This window comes from Antedon bifida, chromosome 6 (genome assembly GCF_963402885.1).
Source record: "Antedon bifida chromosome 6, ecAntBifi1.1, whole genome shotgun sequence".
Classification (NCBI taxonomy): Eukaryota; Metazoa; Echinodermata; class Crinoidea; order Comatulida; family Antedonidae; genus Antedon; species Antedon bifida.
In genome coordinates, this window is record NC_136231.1 from 26,343,143 (window position 1) to 26,363,125 (window position 19,983).

General features: G+C 30.5%; 1 protein-coding gene and 1 long non-coding RNA gene across 4 annotated transcripts in view; one reads left to right on the forward strand and one right to left on the reverse strand.

Moving 5' to 3' along the window:
- The window catches only part of LOC144844267 (uncharacterized), a 33,532-nt gene extending 15,479 nt beyond the window's left edge, over positions 1 to 18,053 (forward strand). The window contains exons 1-2 of one of the 3 annotated variants that reach the window (XM_078701106.1): positions 2,093 to 2,283; positions 11,524 to 18,053. In XM_078701106.1, coding sequence (XP_078557232.1) covers positions 11,663 to 12,394 — 732 coding nt within the window. In that variant the 5' untranslated portion in view covers positions 2,093 to 2,283; positions 11,524 to 11,662 and the 3' untranslated portion in view covers positions 12,395 to 18,053. Of the gene's footprint in view, positions 1 to 2,092; positions 2,284 to 8,825; positions 8,908 to 11,523 lie in introns of those variants that run through there. The other 2 variants (XM_078701107.1, XM_078701105.1) reach the window with 2 other exon arrangements.
- LOC144844287 (uncharacterized) overlaps positions 1 to 19,983 on the reverse strand; it is a 50,403-nt gene that overhangs the window by 22,331 nt on the left and 8,089 nt on the right. The gene's annotated exons all lie outside the window — the stretch shown is intronic.

Here is a 19,983-nt window from a genome sequence, read left to right on the forward strand (position 1 = left end):
CTGTTTAAAAATACATCTATTGATATAAATATTGGTTTTATAAACGTTAATTAATAATTTGGTATATATTTATTTGTTTTTATTATTAAACAATTATTAGATGATCAATATTTTATTCTGACAGCACCTCCTCCTTTGCACTTTGCATTTTGTTTTTTAAAAGAATTTTTCAAATATTATGTTTTAAATATATGAAGTTATGTATCTATTTTGTGCCTGCTTACCTACGTACAGTAAGCGGACTACCACCACCAATGGTTTGTGTAATTTTAAATTCATTACAGCACCACCAATTGATTTTGACCCCTTTTTTATTAGGATCCCTTAAACCCCCTTTAGGCTTCAGTTTAACTTTACCAATACACTAGTTAATGTTAGTTACATAGTAGAGCTGATTATTATTATTATTTTATGAGAGTGGTTTCTACAGAGACCATAGCACTGTACAAAAATAGAAGCCTTAATACAATAATTTACAAATCAAAAATAAATTACACACACAAAATTACAAATGACATTGAAAATACTATCAAAATATACAAAAGTTTTGGAAAAAGATGCGTGATTTTTACATGAATTAAATTTACAAAACAGGATCCTGAGTGTACTTTTCACTATTTCATTTGTTGATATTATTATTATGAATCATAATTAATCAAGCAAATATTTCCAACAATTGTCAAAATATACTTAAAGAAAACCGTGTAGATTTACAGTAGAGTGGTTACAGTTAAATCATGCATAAAATGTTTCCTTTGCAGTAGATGTCGTCAGAGTTTAAGTTCTCAACTTGCTGTAATTTAAGTACACAATTTATGTGGAAAATTTTATGGCGGATAATGTTCAAACTTCATTTCAAATATTATACATTTCCAGTTGTTTTTTTATTTGTTATTTTCTCAATTGTAAAGTAAATGGCAATCCAAATAGGAACCAGTACATTCTTTTTTTTCTTTTTTTTTTCTTGAAATATTTTATGTTTTGCAACCCATTATACCAGAATGCATTTTCTCTTTTCAATAATTAATTTTCTTTAATTATTTACAGTACTTCCATTTTATTTCTCCAACTGTAATATAGTTGAAAAAAAGAATTTATATTAACAGAGGGATCTTCCTAGTAGAACAAGGGAAACTCCCATCTATTGCAACATATACCTGAAAGCTATTTCCAAACAAAGTTATTTCATTATACCATCATTATCAAATTTGTTTGTAACTTTACAATTTGAATAAATATTTGTTTTAAAATAAAAAGTATTTATCACTTCCTTCTATAATCTTTTGATAACTTTTAGATGTTCCTATTCAATGACATTTCAAAAGCTTGTCATTATGTATTGATGAAACAATTATTATATATATAAATTCTTAATACTCTCTGCCAATTCAATTCAATTCAATTCTGAGTTCAGAATATTAATCTGAATTGTGTGAAACCAGCTAAAATTTATGATGTTACGATACATCACCGACTTTAGACAGACTACCTCTGTTGATTTGTACCTTACAACTTTCAATTTCTTGACAGACAGCATGCAATGTACACATTACAAATGTAACACAGATTTAGCTTTAGATTAAATCTTATTATAATAAACTCTTGAGATTATCCGATTATTTAGTATTATACCAATATTAATTCATTATTTTTAAACTGCTTTGTTCATTGTTTAATGAACTTTTAATATGAAAAAAAAACATTGGTAGCATTTTTATTACAAAGCTGAATTGTGTGTATGAATAGTAAGGCTTTAATGGATTATATTGGCAGGTTTTAGCTATGATTAGTGTCTTTTGCATAAATCCATCTAATACAGTACTACTCTATCATGCACATACTGTATGATTTTAGTATTTTTTACACAATAATAATAATACTGCCTGCTGCTTAATCCAATATCCAATCAAAAGCAGTCAAGCGGCTAAATTCCATATATGGAATCGGTGACCTAACAAAGAGGCGGAGCTTACCTTTATTTACTGTGAATTGATTGGTTGGTTTCCAGGTCATTATACAGAATGAAATAAGTAGCTTGTGTGTATGCTGGATGGATCAATAAACTATTCAAGGCTAGGTTTTGTATGGGCAGGGTGGCTAAATACAACCACACATTGCTGTATTTTGTATTGAAGTGGTTACGTCTACCGCCCACACCCTCCTATTGGGAACTTAAGTACAGGCTACACTACCAGTCCTATCATTCAATATTTACTGATAATTACTTAATGGCTACTGGGATTTTTACCATTTGAGGAATTTGGGATTTTAACATAGTAAAAGGTAAGCAAAACTGGTTAATTGTTGATGGTTTTATATTGTTATTTTGATAAGAAAATTCACTGGTACTGTAGCCTAGTATATAGTATATCTAAGTACAGTAGTACTGCATATAATGTGCCTTGCTATCCAATGCTTATATGCAAGAGCTAAACTCTGTATATTAACTACTCTAAAATGAAATCATGTATTGTCAGGATTTACCCATGGAATAATTAATGTAATATCTGTTTTATTTTTATTTAATTTTAATTAAAACCAGATTAGTCCTGAGTTACAGTATATATTACACAATCATTCTTATTATTAAAACACTATTAATTATTAACACACATCAATACCAAAACTAGTAATTAAATAATATTTTAAATAATAACAACATAACATTAAAATGATTAAATTATTGATATTGGCATAATTAAATTAATAATCTGATAAGTTTGACCTAGTTAGCACTGTTGTCAGGTCAGATTTTATTTAAACGATTGTGAAATGTTTATCACAGCATGGATCTTACAGTACATTATATTATCACAAGAAGTTTGTTTACTTAAACTGTGAATAACCCGATAATACCTGTAGTTAATGCTGTAGTATTATTCTGAGCTGGTACATTTTTTTCAATGGAATGATAAAACAATTCTTAAAATGATACACAGTATATCGTCCTCTTCATTCAAATACGTCAATACCAGCTTAATTACAGTATTTGTTGCCATGTAACTAGAATCATTAATATTAGCATGTGATGGATACAGTATATAACTCCACCCTACACATATTATACTTTTTACTTCTATTAAAACATATCTGAGTGCGTCCGAGTGTCGTTACTATACGTACTGTACCAGCTCATCTCTAATATTATAGTCTATCATTTTAATAGTAAATTAATAATGCAAATTATATTCTGTTTATTGTTAACACATTTCAGTTCAGCATAATACGCACCATATAAACCTAATTGTATTATTAATTTAATCATTATAAATTAAAATTGTATTATTATTTTGTTAAATATCATTAGTTGAGCCACTTGCCTACAGTATACCTGTACAGTGTAAATGCATGACATTCATACTATGCTATACATTCATAATGTTCTAGAATCAGAACCTGATATGCTGTAGCTCACTATTTAGATAAAGACTAACATACCAGTAACCTGTATGTATTGATATGATGCAACCTGTTAACCTTGAGAATTAACACCCACATGTTGAATAGCTATTCTAGTGCACACTACTGTATTTAACAAAGTAAAGCTAGAGTTGAGGCCTATTTTGTACTACCATCCCATATAGCTCAACAGTTGAGGTATCACTTTTATAATAACTGTTAAATGCATTTATGATAACTGGACTTGAATGTAAAAAAACAGATATGAAATCATGTATGTATCAAATACAAAGTCAATTGCACTTCGTTAAATGTGTAAATTATCTTATCTAAGTTATTTAATATTATTACAGTAGTACCCCTCCCTTCAGTCTGCTTCCCCTCACTCGCATTGCATTGTGTGTATTGTGGTAGCACTCACAATGCATTGTACCTATTTATTTGTATTCATTTTTACAGTTAATTGTTTGATGATTTGTCTCTAATCTATTTAAAGAACACTACACTGCTGTGTAGAAAAACAAGTAATTGGTCATAGTATCTTTATTTGTCCATTTATAAATTGAAAACTGGCATATCATATAAATAAAATAGGATTAAAAATTACTTATGATAATTATACAATATTGCACATTTATGATATGTAAAATAAATGTTGGTCATATGTTTGCCCTACTCTGACATAATTTGTATGTTTACTATACTAAGTACAAAAAAAAAGGTGTATATTTAACGCTACAAACCTCCATTTACAATCATAACAACACAGTTCAAAGTAGAGATCTTGAGTGATACACAATTACTGATATACCTAAAGACGCAATGTGTTTTACACAGTTCAAAGTAGAGGTCTTGAGTGATACACAATTACTGATATACCTTAAGACGCAATGTGTTTTACTGTACATTAATGAGCATAGAATACAACTGCACTTAGTGCTGCCAATGTTCTTCCATACTAATGCTGTAAATTAACATGGCTAAGTTCAACAAGAGGCCATTACTCATCATGTGAATACATGCTATCTAATTTCTACAGCTATTCCTATCTGACCTAGAAGCAAGACACCCTTTACACGTACCTAGATGGCTCTCTACATTATTTGCATAAACACATGTAATTAGCAGATTACGAGGTTTTTTTGATGAGAAAACATTTCATATTGCTTAAATTGTACATGACTAAAATCTTTTATCTCATTGCTCAGCATACATTGTACATTATATTACTCATCTGTAGTACTGTACATTAGTACAATGTTTTGTTTTTACAATATCATACAGAATTTTCGCTAGCTAAGTGTACTAGCAAAATGTGCTACCTATTTAATATACCTTATTATTCATATCCTCTTTCATAAAATGGTATAGCAAAAAAATGCAGTCAAAACTATGTTTGAATGGAGTTTGACTGTATTGAAATTGATTATTATTTAAAACCTAATTTGTTAAAAAACATTTTTGGTAAAAAATTATTACATACTGTACATAGATTCAGCCATGATTCTGTTGTGTTTTGTTTAAATAATTTAGTAGGACCATGTGCCTAATTATACTAAAATAAAAAGTGTTTCTTCAGGTTTCCCCTTTATTTTTGAGGATCTAGTTCCTCATATAACTTCCTCTAAATTATTAGGAAATGGTTACAAATAAAACAATAAATATGTAACTGTAAAATACCCAGGGAAGTAATAAAATGAATTTCAAGAAATGTTTTTTTAACCTCCTGACCATTATTAGATGTTAAAGTACAACAATGTAACAATACATAAATTACTAATGTGTTATATGCAATGGATTAGTAGGCTTTTGTTGATTTATTGTTTTACAGTAAATACATTATTGTCTTAATGTACTGTAGTATGCAGTAGTATTTTAAATACATTTGAATAGTATTGTTGCAAGCTGACAAACAACCATGTACACAGTGTACAACAAAACATGATACACTGCTACTACTGTAAGCGGCGGTCGAAATCCATCTTTTTGGGTCAATAAAAACTATGATCTAGTAAAAATTATTATAATATTATATTTTATTGGAAAGATAATGCTAATAGCTATCCCTCGATATAATTTTTTATAAAATACATATAATATTTATTGAGTTACAAACAATAACAGGTTTAACACCTGAATGATTTTTCCTTAGGGTGTAGGCTATTGCAAACAAGTTGGTGTGCTTTAGTGTATAGAAAGGTGACAATGGGCGCTCTCTGACCAAGTTCTTAGAACTCCGCTTGTACTGTATACCTGTATTATTGATTAAAACAACTCATGTTCCTAACTATTGATTCACAGATCAACAATTCAATATACATAATAGTAGCCATAATATCAAATGGGTGAAAAGGGCAACAGAATTATCATTCAGTGGATTTTAATTAATCATCGAACCAGACTGAACAAGTCAATGATCAGGACTGCCTGGTTATTTACAGTTGCCAAGTAAACAGACTTGTAAGCATATTTAATCTTTTGGTGTGCAAACTCTACAAATTAAATAACATTTATTATTCAGTAATCATCCTCTACATTTTGATCTACAGTAGTTGCGTTCACATCAATATTGAGATAATTTAAATAGATAATCCAGATTATTAATTCTGTATACAGAAAGTACAGTAGGTTACAGTTGTACTGTACAACCTCAATCTTTCAACTTGAGAATTAATATACAGTACAGTATATTGATAAATAATAGTTCATTTTTATATAGCGCATGCAAGCTCTCAATGCGCTTCACATTATTACCCCGATCATTTTTTTGGATCAAACACGTATGGAAATATACAGTACAGTACTGCCATAATAATGCAGCTACAGTATTAATCAGCGCAAAGTTGCACAAGTACAGTTTGTGAGATACCTACTGTACAGTACCAGTATTAAATTTAATATATAGTATAATTAATATGTAGAGAGATAATGATATTTAATTGAAATTGAAAAGTTTAATATTCATGACAGAAGAACTGTATATATTTCAAATGTATTAATAATATTTTTATAAATGTACAAAGGCAAATTACTGGGGAAAAAATGAAAATACAGTGGGTATCACTCAGTGAATGAATTAAAATAAGCAAAAAGCTAAATAAAAATGATAAAAGAAAAACACCTAGAAAGAAATTACATTGTCGGAAAAAACATTTATCTATCGTCAAGGCTTTAGTATTATTTTGATTTACCGAATAACTTGCCGTATGCAGTATTGTAATTTTTAAAAAAATATTTGACTGTTTGCACTAAAAATACATAGAAATAAAATAATAATAATAAATGAATACATAGATTACAGTCATAGTGTATACAATATTAATAATCAATATACTGTACATTAGTACAGTAATGTAGGGTAGTGACCAGAGTAAAATGTTAAGTGAACAAAAGGATGCTACTTTGACTGGACTTGAAGGAAACACATGTTGATGTCATTGTTCATTTCCAGCTGTCCACAACCTGTCATGTGTCAAGCTTTCTAAACTCTCTCAGTCAGGATGTCACTAATATTTAGGGGAAGCCCTTTCCTGTTATCAGTATACTGGCTACTAAACATCTACAAATATATTCATAATGGCCAATTAAAGCTAATTCGTATTTTAGAATGTGCCAAAATATTTGTAAATACTGTACTATATGTTACAGGTATCAAATTTGTGTTATATTTATTATAGTATTGTGTGCTGTTTTTAAATTTATTTTAATAAATTGTTCATAATATTCACAGGAGGGCAATTTATTAGCTACACCATTAATTTGTATTTTGAAATGTGCCAAAATATTTTTAAATACTGTAAGTTATCAAATGTATGGTATACTGTAGTATTGTGTGCTGTTTTAAAATTAATGTTATAATTTTTTTATTTTATTATTGACTGCGTTTAAATAAAATTGATTTTTGCACTCTATTAAATTAAAGAATGCATAATTAATTTGAGTTTGAAAAATTAATTGGATAAAAGTATTGACTGTCTCATTAAGAGACATACTTGATTGAAAATATTTAATGACGCCTATCAAAATAAACATGTACTGTAAGGTCTTACCTCTTCTCAGTCATCTACTGAAGCATACTGTACACCTCACGGTATTTTGCCATTATCTGTTATCTCTGTATGTGAGGCATTTAATTGTTTAAGTGGCTCTAATTTGTTGACATATTTTTCTTGGTTTGATATGAGATACCTTATAAAACGAGGCTGACGTTTATGACATAATCTCACCATGATCACAGAGGGAGAACACAGTAAAATAATTTCATAAAAACTTTGGATAAAATTAGATTAGCTGTGAAACATTTATGAATATGTAGTTAAAGACCCCATGGATGTAGAGTGCCAGTCACACCAAGGATCTTGCTACCCAAGTACTGAGAAATATATAAATAAGCACAAATATAGTATCAGAGATTAGCGTTTAGTGAAGAGACCTGGGAATCCAATTTATAATACTGGTTGTGAATAGGATTTATATATATTTATATATATTTATTTGAACTTACACCTTTAAATCGGTGGCACTCAATCAATGACAATTGGTGCGTTCTTAAGTAAAAGTTACAAATTCACAAACTTAACTATATGTTTAAAAAAAATGCATAAACATTAACTAAAGTCTCCAACAAAATAACAATTTAAAACTTAAATTAACTGATGTTCAGTTATACAGATCTTAATGTACTATAAAGATTGAACATGCTTAATTTCTGATCTTTTTTTCCAAACTCTCTTGGCATGAAGTTTACAAAAATCTTAAATGTTACATACTGTACAGTACATACTAACAGTACTGTACTGTACAAAAAGTATGGGAAAAAATCTAATATACTGACTGTACATAAAATAACTCAACTACAGTATTTAATATAAAATGCCAATATTTCCAGTACTGTATTCTTATAATATAAACTTTATATTTTGTTGAGAAATTGCCTCTACAGTATGTTGAGATTGTGAATAAGCAAAGAGCAAGAGTCATCATACTGTACCTAGCACCGGTGTGCTTACCGTAGCTAGAGGGAAAAACAAAAGTTACTCTACCATCCCACGTTCACTTCTTCGTTTCAACTTTGCTTGACATTTGACCTTTCTTGAATCCTACACTACTGTACATCGTATTTTGTTTTTTATTTTTACTCCATTTTGGATCAAATTGATGATACTTTAGATTTGCATAAATTTCCTGTCAATTTCCGTTTGAGTCTGAGTTGTTTTTTGTCGTCTGCTTGAATTTTGTCATAGCAGAATGATTTAGTCCAAGAAAACTATTCAATTTAATATTCAAATTACTATACATCTACTGTAATTAAACAAGTATACAGTAGTTTTGTACATATTTAAATCAATACAAATTTAGTTCATTTTTATAATTAGTAGACGATACTGCACAGTACCTGAAATACTGGAAATCTTAGAGAAGAAGGTTAATAAAAAATATGCAGACAAATTTTGAAAAACAAGACGGAAATACAACCATTTATAACTACTATCATTTATTATAAAAGAAGTCGGTGATCCCTAGTCTTTAAGGACTGGTTTCTTGTATACAGTTGAGACAATTTTTTAATCGTTTTGGAAAGAAAATATTGACATCAATTTTGTTTATATCTGTTTGATGTTTTTGTTTTCTAGTAAGGAAGTAATTACTGTATATTGAATTACAAAGCAAATACCAATTACTGTACTACTGTGTACACTAAACAGTACATACTGTACTTAGTTATGTATTGCTACTTATGGATACTGTACCTTCTGTGTATTGATGGAAAATCTTAATTTAACAGTACTGATGATTGTAGTATGAAAATGCAGAATGAAAATGACAATATGATAGATTACTGTACTGTAGTAATCACTACAGTAGGGGTAATACAAATAATGTGACTTGTGCATTGTCCATGATTAAAATACATCGTCGGTGTGAACCATGCCTGGAGGAGAAATGCTCTCTTGTTCCAAAATAGTTACTCAATTTACCTGTAATTAACAGTGAAGTGTAAACAGAGATGTTATTATTAACAGCAAATTGACCAACTCCCTTGGAGAATAAACTGTAAATGGGCTGGCAAAGGGCATTACGTTACATGTTAATATTCATTAGCTGAATTCAATATCGTCTTTTAGCTGACAAAATCCTGTGTGTTGTTATTATTCCTGTAGCAGCATGGTGGATGTACTGTACAGTGTATATTGTAGGCATGTTTTGTCTACAGTATTTCACATGCCAACATTTTATTGCAACACAGACAAAGATTCAAAATCAATGATACAGTACATGTATTTTTTATTATTATCCTTTTATTCAGTCAGTAGTACAGTATAAATATTAAGTACAGTACTGTAAGTACATATTGTACACAGTACAGTACATACATTACAACAATTACTGTACTATAGTTACAGTACTGTCTATCTACAGTAATAAACAATAGTGGTCTTTTTTATTACATACAGTACTGTACATACTGTATGTACAATACTACAGTAGTCTGTAGTATACTGTACTCTGTATGGTACATAAAATGAATTCAATAATAATAATATGATAATAATTTATTTTTTTAAACAGTGGCACACTTCTTGAATGAAGGTACATCCAGAGTATGTAAAATAAAAGTTAGAGAAAGATTTAACAATAGGCCTATTTACAGTACAAGGAAACTTAAACTAAATTATGTACAAGATATAAAAAAAATAAAATTAACAAAAGTAATACTTTTGAAACAGTTGCACACTTCTTGAATGAAGTGTTCAATGTACAGTACAATTGAATCAAAAACAATTAATGCACTAGCATACAAAGACCTCCCACCCTAACTACAGTAGATTAAATTGTTGAAGAGTTGTTGCATTATACAGTAGGCCTACTGTACTATTACTTACAGTATTATTAATCATGTCACAATTATAGTAAACATGGAGATAATTAAATAATAAACAAACTAATTACAGTCAAGGACTAAGTTCTGATGGTAATAAACCACAAACTAATCATGACTTTACCTTATTGATAAGCCACTACCTTTAATGTCAATGTACTATACTGTAAGCCTATTTCAAATTAAATGCGAGTCTCGCTGTTTTATTTTCCAATTTACATTTAATGACATTTGCAATCAAGCGATGCAACATTATGTTAATAACTCATGTTTTAATTACAATGGCTGCCTACTGTACATTCTAATTCCTACTTGGTTTAATGATTGTAAAGAGATATTTTTAATTTCTGTTGAGTCCTGTAGACGCCATTAGTATGGTAATAAGTTGTACAGTAGTATACTGTTAGACAATATCTTCACTGTTTAATTGGAAGTTGAAATGAGAGACAAACCAGGGAGAAATAACTTATTTTTCCCCAGACAAACTGATAATTGTTTTGTTTTACAAAGTTAGTTGGCCGATTGTCTTCTGAAAGACCGATTTTTCAACAACTGCAGTAGAGGACTATTAATAATAATATTTGTATACATTTTTTTCTTTCTCCATCCACGAGGAAATTTAATTAGTTTGTTTAGTGAGGGGAAGATAGTACTGCAATTAAGTTTCATTACATGTCAATTTGTTTGTATCATCAGTATAATTAATATGCAAATTTGAATCTGAATGCTACACAGTACTGTAATACTGAAAAGTAATATGCTGTACATGGTCCAACCATGTATTGGTGTATGTGCACAATGGTTCAATTGTTGCATAATACCTTTCATTGTGTTGCATAAGCTCTTATTTGATCTGGGGGATCACTAATCCCTTTGCAGTGTAATCCAACCATTATCAAAGGATTACTATCAAGCATCTTTCTTTACTGTACCAATACCCATCATTGTTATTTAGTATCTGCTTTCTCTAGCTGCTCCATATATTTCCTCCATGGCTGCTCTCAGTACCTGACTGTACCGCTGAGCTTATATTATACCTGTGACAGGTTTCTGTATTTCATTTTTGTGCGGACTTTACACATCATTTTGTTGTTATGATATACAGTAGTGTATATCTTACAATATTGTACAGTGTCTATTAAATTCATGTTAAGTTTACAGTACTGTATGTAAATACGCTTTTTTATTGACAGTTAACTGTTGAGTAACAATATTAAAAATATCTTTTTATTCTATTTCCTCAGGAAGGTTGACCCAGGAAGTGATTGGTATTCAAATTGGATAGTTGCTGTTGAACAATCAGGAACATTGAAGGCCGTCGTCATATACCCGTGTCACTGACACGTCGTAGTGTGCTTTATAATTGTGCAAATTCATTTCAAAATGGGTTCTAATTTTCTTTTGCGTCTTTTGAAGAGGAAAAGCTCGCTAAAACCTCGCATTGATAATCATAGTCTATATACAAGTATTCAAATGAGTAAAGTTCTTGTTGAGGGCGTCCTGACTGTTCACGAACCATGGCGCAGGAATCAAAAGAAACCAAAAAGTGTTTTTTTGAGCTTATATACAAATGACTCAAGTCCGTTTATTGCGTGGTACGCTGAGAAGCAACGTAAGAAGGCGCGTGGATATTTCAATGTTCGCGGTGCAAAGATCGCGCCGATTGGAGAATACAGTTTCCAGATTATCTTTGAGAATTCGAGTCAGATTTACAAATTCCATTGCGAGTGTTGGGATGATAGAGAAACTTGGCTGTACACACTCAGAGAACAAAGTCGCAAAGAAATTTCAGTTCAGTTATTCCGATCAAATTCCACCGAAGAAGACAAGAACGAACCGTGTGTAAACAATGATAGGCGTCAAGGTGACCGGCCGAGCTGGAAAAGCCATCGACGCGTTGTGAGTACCGGGTCACCGTTACCAAATTTTGAACAAAACCAAGTGGTGAACTTGCAAAGGAGTCGAAGCCAGCCGCACATTCAGAAACGGCGTATTGTCAGACGGCGGCCAACTTTAAGTGAACAGAAACAAACCGGACATTGCAAAGTTGGTAACAAGGTGTCGTGTCATCAGTCATTCATACGCTCACCGCAAGTTAAAGTCAGTCGAGGTTGAGGAACTACCACTGACTATTACCGCTTGGACAATTAATATACGGTGCTTGAAAACGATAAGTGATGAAAACGGAAGGGAATTATGCTGCCCTTCGATTCTACTCGAAAGGACGTGTGCGTGGCAATGCAATGTGTAAATGAAGAAATAAAAATGTATTCAAAAATTTACCAAACTTGGTTGCTCAAATAATAATTTATTATAATTTAGCATTTTCTAATAATTGTATACAATAAATGACCAGTTAATATTTATATGTATTTTGGCCTACAGTACTGTAGCATTAATCTGTGAGTGACCATAGCAAATTGAATCGTGTTGGGACAGCATTTATCTACAGTATTATATACACAAATAATAATGAATGATATAGGTTGAATGGAAAGAATATTTTCATGAGTTGTAAAATTGAATATCTTAATAATAGGATAGTCTGACTCCTAATAATGAATGTACACTCGTCATTCAATGAATACAAAACATTTGTTATTTGTTTTAAAACACAGCTACTGATTTAGAGTAAGTCTGTAAACTAACATACAGTAGCTACTGTTCTAAATAAACTTGTATTCAATTAATCAGCCGCTTCCATCTTGTTGAAGATTATCACGTAAGCCATGCAAGTAATTGTGCCAGAAACCAGGAACTTTTGGGTTCAAACTTCTTTAGGGATTTCCACCCTAACCCTCTACTGGCTGCCAAAGTGCCATACTGTAATTGTTGCAAAGCAGAGCGATTATAGACTGCACACTCGCATTGTTCATACATGATTACCATGTTGCATTGCACAAAATTGTTTGCCAAAACCTGAATGTGCAATGAGAGATGCATGTCACTTCAACCAATCAAATGACAATATACTGTTTAGTTACAGTACTGTAGGTGTGTTATGATACAATACTCAATGCTTATCTGGTCACCAGTATGGTACAGTTAAATTATAGATAAAAAGATTTACAGTTATGTTACTGTAGCTGGGATTTACTGTATACTGCATGTACTGTACTGTACGAAACACCATGTAACTTTTGAGATGATTCTCGTTCCAATATCGATGAGGTCCAGAAGCGAATCGATATTCACATTCCAACTTTTGTTTCTCAATTATAAATAAATTAATAATAATAAGAAACAAATATTTAATTTTCTTCTTGAAAATAAATTTCTGTATTTATTGTTTATGAAAGTATTGGGCGTAATTACCAAATTACTTGTTAAATTATTAAAATAAAATTTCATTTATCAACAAAATCGACACAGTACAAATGAAATGGTGCTCTTCAGAGGTGAATATTTAAATTTTGTAGTTAAATGCATTTGGTATAAATTGAATTTTACCTGAAAAATCTAAATTCCCATAACGTATGCTTTCAGCTAAGCATGCTTTTTACAGTAAATGTTAATGAGATTTGTTGTTGAAATTGGTCCAAAAAGCTTAGTGCCTTGTAAGATAGTTACATTCCCAGAAAATTGAAGAAAATAACTGGTCTTGGAATTTCATATTGTACAGGCTAGATAAGAAATACACTTATCTGTTATTCTGTCTGTTAATGCATTATGAATTACTGTATACCACTGTTTGATTTAAATAAAGTAATCTGTTTTAGTAGCTTCTTCAAATATGTCAGTATTAAATGATTTTATTTTTTTTGTAATATTTATGGAACTTTTAATATACTTTTTGGATTTATAGGTAAATTTAGCAGTACAGTATATTCTTTAGAAGTACATATTTTCTTGGAAATATTTTAAATAACATAATAGTTCCTTGTAATTATGGGACCAAAAGCTCACTGTGGTCACAAACAATGGTTGAATATAATAAATTTTGAATTAGTGCTAAATATACTGATGTAGCTATGTAAGGCGTGTACTACTGGTATGTTAGGCTCATTTTAATTATTTACCAACATTTTACGCTAAATTCCTGATTATTAAGTCTTTCATTTAAACCATTAGTATATATACAATTAAATATATTACTGTATATTATTTTATGCAATTATGAATAATTTTATTATTTTATGAATATTACGGTTTTGTTGTAATTGTTGAGCCTGCCACTGGGTACAGTTTAAATGCTGTTTACATGGCATGGGTTTGGTCTTCCCAAGACTAGTCAGAATTCTACTTTCTAGTAAAACCCCACCAGATGCATATATCAGCATAAAGCTCTATCTATCTATCACATCACATTTTTTTATCACATAAAGTTTGATAGTGTAGACAGAGCTTAACATACTTTACAGTGTGAGAATTCTTAGTTATCCTGCTAAGAGAATTTTCTTTTAAAAAATTTGATAATAAACCTGATCTAAACACGGAATTGAGGTAAAAAATCCTCCGCAGGAATCAAGATATTTGAGTACCTTGACGATTCCTGTGTAAATATTTTGAACCGGTGGTTTTCACTGTCAAGCTGAGATGAGTGTAACTCCTTGTGTTGTTTTAGCATGCATCTTACGAATTAACATCACCATCATTAACGGTTATCTGCGTGGGCAGCGCACCCACTGTTCCTTCAGGTCTGGAACCCTGTAGTGAGATGCATTTAAACCTGCAGAGTGTAAGCCCTTAATGTTTATTGACACCTTCGTACCAATGTCACATGACCTAGATATCGGCTTCGCTTGCACAGAACAACACGAGGGCAGTGTTACGCTGGTGATTCTCATTTTAATAGTAATTGCGTGGGAAAAAAAGTTCAGAAGCGAGAGACCAAAAAAAGTTGTAATTCCAACAATTATTTTTGTTATATTAATTTTCATAATACACTATATCTATACTTCCATTTATGTAATACTACAGTATATACCTCATATTTAGTTTTGAATTATAATTTTTATATCACTCACATCTTTTTATGTTATATAATTATATTAAGCTACTAATAAACAACAGTTTACTCATCAGTACAAAGGTATTATAATGTAATATTAGTATTAATTACTATAAAAATGTTTGTATAATTCATAGTTACCGTAAATTGTTAAAATGTGTGCACGAGTGGTGGTTACTGAAAAGATTCCATGATGATGCTGTTTTGTGATGTACACAAACTGATTATAATTCAATTTATACTATAAATATGAATACCAGTTCATAACTAGAATAATAGTAGTATAATAAATAATAGTACTGTATAATAGAATAATTCATTTCCTTCGGTTTCTGTAAAGCTTGGTTCACACGCAAAGCAAGGACATAAACGTACCGCAAGTAATTTGACCAATCACATGACGGTTCACCGTAACTGTCGTTTTCTGATTGGTCAACTCAATTGCGTTGCGCCTAGCTCGCTGAGTTGTGTTCAAATGGGAACCGAGCTTTACAAAAAGACTACACATGTGCACCCAGGTATGCAACCAATAATGTGCTGTTGCTTTAAAGCTCTGTTTACACTATCAAACTAGTTTGACAAAAAAAAGTATAATGTACCCAATATGGTAGTGATATGATGTCATCGTGTCCATATATGAGCACATCACACTTTTTATTTGTCATATAAAGTTTGATAGTGTAGACAGAGCTTAAGCAATTATTTTTACAGTTTTAGACTGCATATTTAAATTCTACGGTATTAAAAGTATGTGTTTATCTAAAATGGTACATAATACTGATAGGTGAATCTTGGCGATACAATATATTTGTTTAATTTTATACTTAGTAGTACTGTAGTAGGCGTAGTCATCAAATTTACAAAATAATGGTATGATTTGCTTATGAGAAGAAGGGAATTTAGTTTCATCCATCTTTTTTAAAGAAGTTAAACCAAATTATTTATGTAAAATTTGAAATGAATTCATATCAATCATATCAATTAATTTATTTCTTTCAGAGTTTAAAAGTAATGCAAATAATTTATATATGGGATTAGGTTATAAGAAATGAAAGAGGCAAAAAAACAACTGGAGTGTTCTTACTACTTGTGTCGTGAAATCCATGGTGTACTAATTTGCATATATACACATACAGTAGTAGCAATTAGAACACAATTTATTATATTTTAAACTTTAAACAACCTTACATTACACTGTATTGGTTCCATCCTCTCCTCTCAATGTGATTGTAAATTGTGGTATTGTTAAAGAATTTGGAGTTAATTAATTTTGAAGGCAATAAAAATGAGCATCTTAAAGAAGATGTAGACTATGTTTGCAGTGATCTTGTAGAGTAAGAATGAAATATGGTAGCTAGTAGAAATATGGTACCTATTAAGGCCAATTTGCACAGACAAGTGGTAACGGTAAGCGGAAAACTGCATAGATTGTCCCCCAAAAAATCTGTAATCTATCCTGAGCGGAAACCACCTGTCCACTCCGCGTTTTGTGTAAGGAATAACATAGATTCTATATTTTTTTATTACCGTTACCACTCGTCTGTATAAGTTTCCTTTACTGTATGCCTAAATTCATGATAGTTACAAACATGCTCTGCTGCTAGTCAGTTGATATTTGTATGCTATAACTAAGTCAGTCTGAATGTACAGTACTGTACTGTGCGAAGTAGTTTCTGGGAATATTGCATTTAAACAGCAAGATCTTTTACTGTATTCATTAGAGAAGGTTGTGCGAATATGTTAAGTAGAGTATGTGGGGTTGAAGGTGCTACGAATACTGCCATTTGTGTCGATAGAGGGCGACTGAAGTCTTAAGGTCACTGAATAGTTAGTATGAAAATTAGAAGATGTCAAATATTCTTTTTCGTATCAATACATATCGATGTCATATGCTGTTTTATGCGACATATTTTTAAGCAGCTAGTTTTGCAATTCTTAACTTGTGTTTTTGAAAACTGTGCAAAAAGAACATGTTTTTTATAATGTTGTACAAAGATGGAAATGAATGTGAAGTTGAAAGTTGTTTGTGTTTCTCTGTTGCTATGAGCGACAAACAAATTCATGTTTTTTGCAATTGTCTACAGAAGTTACAATTAATTGATGTTTGAGAAGAAATTTGGTAAATAATGTTTAAAAAGCATTTTGGTAATTGCTATAGTGTTATTTCTTACCACTTTTAAAATGAAAATTGACTTGTAAATTTTTTAATTAATTGTTATTAAATTAAAAATTTCATCAGTACTTTGAAAGAAAAACTCACCAAAATATTTATCTTGCTAAAATAGTACAAAAGTTGTACGAATGGACCAAGTTTTTAGATTATGTTGTCTCAATGTAAAAACACAAACAATATAATAGTAGTTGATACTGTCAGGTTACTATGAGGTTTATTTCTGCTGATGGTTAAACATACATACTGTGCTATGTGACTAACATTATTTTACATTATATAATACATTATTATATGTTATATAATACATTACTGTACATTATATAATACATTATTGTATGTTATATAATTTTAGCACATGTCAAAAACGATAGATTTCAGTAATAGTTGTAGACGAAAAACTGTAAAATGGTAGAATTCAATTTATTTAAAATTCATATGAGCTCTGAATCCCATCAAAATATTAAGTTTATCTGTATAACACATTGTGCAGATTTAAACCACCGAAAAGTCATTTTATTTTTGTGAATGTTTGTGAGATTACTGTTATTCTTTATTATTCCATATTGTATTTATAATATGTATGTATTAATATTTTATCCAATGCCTATATTAATATATATATGCATGTAGAATAAAGTGAAATGTATCAATGAAAAACAATTTTGTATTTGTATTCTTATAGTACAGGACATTTTATTGAAAAAAGGCCAAAATATACTATCCAAAGTTCAGTTGATTTATTGTTTTCAATAAATCCATGTACAGTAAAATAGTACAGGGATCGGCATCTTATGGAGTCGTAGTAACCAGTCATTTTTAAAAAGTGTCAAAATGTTGCCATTTTTTTTATAACAAATCCTGTACGAAAATGGTCAAATGGTTAAAATTAAATTATGCAATAGCATTGTCATTGTCTGGTGGAGTCATAGTAACCACTGAAACTATATTAGTTAATAAACAAAATAAAATGGTATAAATTTGGGCATATTTAAAAAAATCCCTGTGCTATAGTACAGGGATTTTGGTATAAATGTGGCGATCTTTTGCAAAATTCCCTGTGCTATAGTACACGGATTTTGGTATAAATTTGGCCGGATTTTGGTATAAATGTTGCCATCTTTTAACAAAATCCCTTTGCTATAGTACAGGGATTTTGGTATAAATTTGGGCATATTTTGCCAAAATGCCTGTGCTATAGTACAGGGATTTTGGTATAAATTTGGCCAGATTTTGGTATAAATTTTGCGATCTTTTAACAAAATCCCTTTGCTATAGTACAGGGATTTTGGTATAAATTTGGGCATATTTTGCCAAAATCCCTGTGCTATAGTACAGGAATTTTGGTATAAATTTGACCATCTTCTGCCAAAATCCTGTGCTATAGTACAGGGATTTTGGTATAAATGTGGCGATCTTTTGACAAATTCCTTGTGCTATAGTACAGGGATTTTGGTATAAATTTTGCCATCTTTTAACAAAATCCCTTTGCTATAGTACAGGGATTTTGGTATAAATTTGGGCATATTTTGCCAAAATGCCTGTGCTATAGTACAGGAATTTTGGTATAAATTTGGCCAGATTTTGGTATAAATTTTGTGATCTTTTAACAAAATCCCTTTGCTATAGTACAGGGATTTTGGTATAAATTTGGGCATATTTTGCCAAAATGCCTGTGCTATAGTACAGGAATTTTGGTATAAATTTGGCCAGATTTTGGTATAAATTTTTCGATCTTTTAACAAAATCCCTTTGCTATAGTACAGGGATTTTGGTATAAATTTGGGCATATTTTGCCAAAATCCCTGTGCTCTACAGGGATTTTGGTATAAATGTGGCAATCTTTTGACAAAATCCTTGTAATATAGCACAGGGATTTTGGTATAAATTTTGCCATCTTTTAACAAAATCCCTTTGCTATAGCACAGGGAATTTGGTATAAATTTTGCCATCTTTTGACAAAATCCCTGTGCTATGTACAGGTTCAGAATTTGTTTAACTTCCTTAATTTGTTAAGCTGATTATTTAGTAATATTGCTGACACATCAGTAATTAGCAGCAGAATCCTGTTAGTTTATAAACAATAACCTATATTATTTCCACTTTCATATCATCATTTTATACCTGTCATCTTGGGGGAAATCCTTTTGATGATGACATAAAGTCTGTTAATAGGTTTCCCTTCAACAACTTCAAAATGACACCAAATCAAACATCAGTCAAGCAATATTCTTTCTTATTAATTAATATTAGTACAAATAATTAGAATATAAATATACAAGTAATCCCATGTTGCTTATAATTTATAGTTATTGTGCATGCTTTATTTTCATATTATTAAATATTGTGTAACTTAAGCAGATATGGGCAGAAATAAAGTAATTCTATTAGTATAAGTATAAGTATCCATAGAAGTTTGTGCATATTAGAATGTTTACTGTACTTCACAATATACATAGGTGGTAGATCCCGGGGTGGAAGCCCAACCGGTATGGCCCCCTAATAGAACATCAGTAAAAGACTCATTTAAGCACCTCATTTTAGTTTGTGTAGGTGCTATTTGCACCCTATTTCAATACCCTA